This window comes from Lolium perenne, chromosome 7 (assembly GCF_019359855.2).
Source record: "Lolium perenne isolate Kyuss_39 chromosome 7, Kyuss_2.0, whole genome shotgun sequence".
NCBI classification, from domain to species: Eukaryota; Viridiplantae; Streptophyta; class Magnoliopsida; order Poales; family Poaceae; genus Lolium; species Lolium perenne.
In genome coordinates, this window is record NC_067250.2 from 283,694,756 (window position 1) to 283,701,616 (window position 6,861).

A 6,861-nucleotide genomic window follows, 5' to 3' on the forward strand; every position below is an offset into this window, starting at 1 on the left:
AAGACCTTTTCAGACACTACTTTAAACGAAAGCAACCAAGAGTCATACATCTGGGGATTACCAGTTTAGCAAAAGAAAGAACAGCACCAACAAACTGTGTTCAAGCCTTTGAAAACATCAGAAATGGTGTCTGTTTGCACTATTAAACGTCTTGTCACGTGATCTCAAAAACTCAACATCACTCGGATACTGAAGTGTTGAACGTGTCTTGATTCGGCACAGCCGACAAAAGATGCTACGGCATGTAAACCTTCGACCAAAGGAATAGGTAACACTGTAGCGGTTGTTCAAATGGACAAAGAACTGTGTTAAAAAAATGGACAAAGAAAAAACGGACATAACAGGAACTGTTGTGGCTCAGTTACCACTTACTGGAATATCATTTATGCGCCAAATGATACGGCAAGGCATTTGTCTGAAGGATGAAACTCTGGTTTTGTTAAGTAATACATTCATCAACTGAGATGGTGCTTGCACATCAAATTTTGTAAAAAAAAAAAAAAAGATGACTTCATGTAGAGCATACAAGATAAATAGGTGGTCTATATGGCACTTGACTACATTTAGAAAGAACAAGAGTGACAAAACCAATGGAAACTAGACAAGTAAATCTAGCGTGGCAGGCTAGCCGATGACAGGAATTCTTGCTCCAAGCTATAGCGCGCGTTTCGGCTGCGTTGTGATGCCGTGTTACAAGTTCTCCCTTCCAGGTTCTCGATTGTGGCCTTGCGATCTTGCAACCTTCGCTGAACAGCTAGATCAATTTGAGAAGAATTCGCCCGATTCCCTCGTAATAGCTGCAATGCTGTCTCTACATGCTTCATTGTTGGCCTTTCTTCCCCTTTTAGCCTTAAGCACCTTTCCGCAAGGGAAGCAACCTTGTTGATCTCTTCTTCCGTTGCTTCATCACGAACTTGAGCTGCTACTATATCTCTGGGTTGCCTCGACTTGATCTCCGAGAGGAAATAGTTACACAAACTCTCCTTCGTTCCTGAATCGGCTGTAAAAACAGCGTGTTTCCTAATAAGAAGTTCTAGGAGTACCACCCCAAAACTGTAAACATCACTCTTCTCATTTAGCTGTTGAGTCTGGTAATATTCTGGATCCAAGTAACCGAACGTGCCCTGTACATTTGTGACAAGATGACTTTGATCAATAGGGACAGTTCTCGAAGCGCCGAAATCCGAAACCTTTGCACCATAACTTGCGTCCAAGAGTATATTAGAAGACTTCACATCACGATGGAAGATTGATATTGATGCTGCAGAGTGCAGATAATATAAAGCCCCTGCAGCTTCTGACGCGATCCGTAGGCAGTCGTCCCATGACAAAGAAAATATGTTGCTGGAATGGCAATTAAGAATTTCAAACAATGAACCATTTGGAATGAAGTCATACACTAGTAATGGGACCTCAGTTTCAAGACAGCACCCAAAAAGTTTAACGATATTCCGGTGATTTATCTGAGAGAGGATTGCAACCTCGTTGATGAAATCGCTGATCTCACACTCCCCCAGAAGCTTGGATTTTTTTATGGCCACCACATGCTGGTTTGACAATATCCCTTTGTAGACCGTGCCATGCCCTCCACGGCCAAGGATACGTGCAGGATCAAAGTTATCTGTTGCCCTTTCAAGCTCTTCTATGGAGAAAATCTTTGTCTTCTCGCTCGCATCTTCGTCTGCTGATATCAGTTGTTCTAAGAGAAGGCCCTTGTTCTTTCGGAAATACTTCCTTCTTAGTTTCTTCTGGACATTTCTTTTCCATCTTCGAAAGAGAATTATTGCAGTTAAACCGAAAAGTAGCGTGCCAAAGCCAGTGCTAAGCCCAATTACAATACCTACCATAACGAAATTATCCCATCAACCTGAGATATATTCGGTAACTTTTGAGAAGAAGTACGGAAAATGCAGTGTGTATGGCTCACCTAAGAAGAGATTTTGCTTTCTTCGTGGAGTGCACTGCATTTTTGTTATATCATACTCTGTATGATCATGGCAGTTGGTGCAAGTGTAGTTCCCGATAGTGTTCTCGCAAATGCCTTTGCAAATTCCTGGTGTTCGTACGCACTCATCAATATCTGCGTAACCATATCTCTGTCAGGACAAGTGATACATAACTTTTGTAAATATAATAAACGAATCAGTGTACCTTCACAGCCATCTGGGATGTATGGATTTCCTTGAAAACCATGCAAACATATGCACCTGTATCCAACATAGCCTTTGATGGAGCTGAAGACACCTAGGCATGAGCTATGGATACTTACACATGCATATCCAGAGGTGTTCTTTTTGGCCTCTTGGCATGTAAGATTGGCAGCAGCCCATCGCACAGTGGTTGATTCTAGAGGATCGACATACAAGTTTGGTTCTTGAGTATCTAAAGGTTGCCATAAACTGTTAAATAAAGCATCTCCAATACTTGAGTTATATTTGACTCCCAGAAGCCCCTCCCTAACGTTTATGTATGTCACATCAATGGTGCCAAAATTATATTGGAGAATCGGCAGTGTAGTGTTTGAGCAGCTGAACTGAAAAGTTTTTCTCGCAGAACAACCTTCTTCTATTCCGAAAGGAAATGGGACACTGATATTCCCACACTCTCGAGAACAATTCGCCTGTCGTGGTCTTGAATTATACTCTGTTTCTCAAAAGGAATTCAAATTCATCAGCTTCTATTTCAAAAAAGTTGTGATATTAGCTAAAGAAAGCAAGATAGTTTATTCACATACAAATTTATTTTATCAAAATGGTAATGTATGTTAGGTAGGGTGCAATAAGCCAATAACAGCCTTATCATTCTCCCTAGCTAGTTTCATTAAATGGCACAACCCTTGTAAGAGACTAGTACTATGTTGTGAATAGTTTATACTTGTGGAATAAGATTAAGATCACCAATATGTAGTCAGACAAGAATGCTGGCAGCTCACTTGATTAAACGAGACTAAGATGAATATTTAGAACTAAAATTACATCTCTCAAAGGCAGTTGAATACGTCTATGTACAGAATTGTGTATGTTAACTCAAACATAACCGTATCATACTGAAATACGTACCCATTCAAGGCATACAAAAATAAGGTATCTTTCAATTGGGAAAAATACAAAGAAATAATTCATAATCACTCCCTCGTTTTCATTCCATCTACTGCGGTTTCAATAAACAAACACCCTAAAATTTGTTATATTAATCATGAACCCCTGCATCTGCATTCGCCAAATCAGAATAACACAAAAGTAGCAGAACTTTTTAAGTGCCCTTTACTATACATAAGTATGAATTACAAGTACCGAGAAAGCATAAGTAGAAATAGGCAGTTGGAAATTTAATAGTATTATAAACGCCCAAAAGTTTTCCATGGTTATCTATGCGAAGTAGAAATTATATGACCAGTGGGGGTTCACCTATCAGCTTATGTGAAACAAATAGTAAATTATTTAGAACATGGATTTACTGATCATTTGTACAATGTGATTGTATTTTTATGAACTGATTCTTAACTATATTTTTTCTACTGTATTCATTGACCTTATAGTTGTCATCTGTTTTTGATCTTTTGATATGTGATCAAATTAGATTTGAACTACAAATGCAAAAAAAAAAAAACGTATGAGAAACAAAGAACTACCTGGGCAACATGTTTGTCTATTGGTCATGTTAAACTGGCGGAAAACCGGAGATTTTTCTTATCTAAATGAGCGTGAACCTCAAATACTGGAACGAAATTCTTGTAGTGTCACAGATAAAAATACAAAAGCCAAAAAAATATGTGTGCATGATGTAAAAAAAATTGATGGTTAAGATGGACTAGATACATTTACGCTTATAATTGGTGTTTCTTTGATTATCCTGGAGTTATATTTGTAGAAATACATATTTTTTTGGTAAAATATAAATACAAACAAGTTCAATAAAACATATGTCCTGAATGTTTTTGAAATGGAGACCCGTAGGTGTGTGCACCTTGTACCCTAAAAAACCCTTGATAACAGATAGGCTGGAGGAGATTACCGTGGTTGGACAAGCAGCCATCGGGGATATACGGATTGCCTTCATAACCACTGCTGCACCGGCACATATAACCATTCCCGGATACAGGAGTTGAGCATTCGCTGTGGTTGCTGACACATGCATAGTTGGTATCTTCTGTGCTCCTGGAGCAGCTCGGTTGGTCCATAATACTCCAGAAGAGTGGGGCCTCAATATTTATGTTGATTGTATCCCACAAAATGCTTAGAATAGATTGTGTTTTTATCTTACTTGTATTGCGGCGAACAAATTGTAAGTCAATGGTACGAACAAACGTAACTGCAGAAAGTACACTGCACGACCCAGGTCCATCGGGATCCTGTTTATACACTTGCTCTGCGATCTTTATGCTGGGACAGGTTACGCTGCAGACTAACGTACGTGTACCGCTGGCTTTATCTACCAAGTATACATCCAAGTCACAAGTAATGACAGAAAGAAACATGATCTCACAAATGGTAAAACTATTCCCCGGAGTCCATGACATGTTGTAGGTATCGATGCCAGATTTCATGGGGATGGTTTTGGAAAAAATGACCTGAAGAAAGTTTAACTGCCACCCCGACCCGAACTGTTCGTCCCCCAAAGGTAGCAACATGCCAACGGCGGAAATATTATCCACAACCTGGGTTGTACTATCACCATGCAAGAAGAGTTTTGGGGGATGAGTGGTGTGGTTGCAGCTGAGACTGAAGTCACGATTCCTGAAGCAGCCAGTTCCTATGCCAAATGGGTAGATGAAGCTCAAGTTACCGCATATACCGGGGCAGTTACCAGTAGAGGCGGGAGTCAAATTTGAAGTACTCATGCTGGTATGATCGCCCCGCATGGATCTAGTCTCCAACTGACTAATTGGGTGGTTCAGAAGCTGGGTGGTACTCCGCTCTGTGCTACTCAAAACAACAGATGCTCGCGCTTCAGCCATCCCTAGCATGGCAAGTATGAGCAATGCCAACATGGCTTTGAAGTGGGTAATCAACTCCCCTGCTCAACTAGTGAGGTGCTGGATAGTTTTTGTGGAAGTGACTGGCCATAGAATACCACAGCTAGTGAAGCTCTATTATAGGCCGACATCGAACATGTCAAAATCACTGATGGACTGTTCTAAAAAAAAAAATCACTGATGCATGATGCTTTTCATACTAAGGACACAAAACGAAGCATGATATTCCAGAACTAACGATGTATTTAGTTATGACCATTTCGGTGTATAGTATATGCTAGGTTTATCGTTCTCTTTTATTTTTTCTCAAACAGACCTCAAAGCATGTGTAGTTGACATACAACTTTTCCCATAGTGGGCGTCCCAACTCCCTTCGTATATCCAACTCTCCTGGTTTCCTCAAACCTAATCAACTTTTTTTTCGAGAAAACTCAATCAACTTTACTTCTGTGATGGAATGAAAGTAACTCGTTGGAAAAAAGCAAATGTAGTCACCGAAATGGTCTTACCCATGAAATGGGGAATTCATGGAGTCCATTCAATTTGAACAATGACTGAAAACAACAAGTTTTTTATGGAACTACCGCCGCTCAATACAAGCAGGCACTACTACATTGACTCCGTAGGATTTGAATAATAATACCGAAAGCAAGTCCTGATGGAACTATGGCCACTCAATCTAAGCAAGCATCGCTTGGATACAACATTTAAGCAAACACTAGTACCATTCTTTTTTTTTTTTGAACAAACACTAGTACCATTCTGAGTGTGACTTCAGAAACTGCCAAGGTAGTCACCAGAATAGTCTAACCCATTAAATAGTACGATGGCTCACACTCCAGAAACTGCCAAGGTAGTCACCAGAATAGTCTAACCCATTAAATAGTGCGATGGCTCCATAAATTTTTTTTTTTTTTTTTGAAACGGAGGCAAAAGCTTTGCCTCATCTATTAATTAAGAAGAAAGTACCCAATTTTTAGGAGAAAATTGGGCGAAAACCAACAACACACACTGGACACCCCGGCCAACCTGGCTACCCACACGGAGCACACACGCCATCGAGAAGAAAAGCCATCGATGAGGATGTCATCGAGCGTCATCGTCGTCACTCCTCCACGAGCCAGCGATTCCGACTTCACCTTAGACGACCGCCACCGAGACCCTCGCCGCGAACGACACTGGAGCCAATGTGAGCCTATGCCAAACAGTCGACCCCCAAGCACGTCGAGGAGGAGGCAGCTCCGACTTCAACCGTGACCTTCATAGGAGAAAGTTGCACGCCTTGCACCGACGCAAGCACCAATCAAGTGGCATCGTTGCCACAAGTCGCCTCGCAGCTCCGACTTCACCATCACGGCAGGGGTGACGAAGAACATGCCGCAACTCCGATCCGCCCACCATTGTCATCGTTGCCACGCAGCCCACGACGCCAACACCAACCATCTTCCACGGATCCCTCTGACCAAAGCAACTCCAAATTGATGCCCTCAAGAGGGAAGACGACACAAGAGCGCCGACATCGACCGATCACGGTGGATCTAGGGATTACCCCGGAGCTTTCCGAGATAGGATGACAAAACATCACCTCGGCGATGTCTTCAAGAAGAAAGCGGCGCCCGAAGCCGCCGCCATCGCCGGCCTCGGGCAGCTGCCGGCCGGCCAGCCACCGAGGACAAGGCATTAGCCCGGAAATTATCACGCCATCCTGCTTCGTGCTTCTGGCCAGACCACCGGCACCTCCCATCCCTCAACCACCATCTCCACCATGGCCGCCACACCCGCCTCAGCCCTGGGCTGCACCGCCGGCCGACCTCCGGGCGCCGGCAGAAGCACCACCGCGCCCCTCACGGCGACCCCAACCACCCGCAGCACCAGGCACCCACAAC

At 42.7% G+C, this 6,861-nt stretch overlaps 1 protein-coding gene across 1 annotated transcript; it reads right to left on the reverse strand.

The window, feature by feature from the left end:
- Positions 1-527: 527 nt before the first annotated feature.
- On the reverse strand, positions 528-5,053 carry LOC127312452 (wall-associated receptor kinase-like 8). Its single transcript, XM_071823391.1, has 4 exons — positions 4,015-5,053; positions 2,152-2,643; positions 1,928-2,080; positions 528-1,840 (listed from the first exon to the last, which is right to left on the reverse strand). Exons 1-4 carry the CDS (start codon positions 4,988-4,990, stop codon positions 612-614), a joined length of 2,850 nt encoding a protein of 949 aa, XP_071679492.1. The 5' UTR covers positions 4,991-5,053; the 3' UTR covers positions 528-611.
- Positions 5,054-6,861: the final 1,808 nt, after the last annotated feature.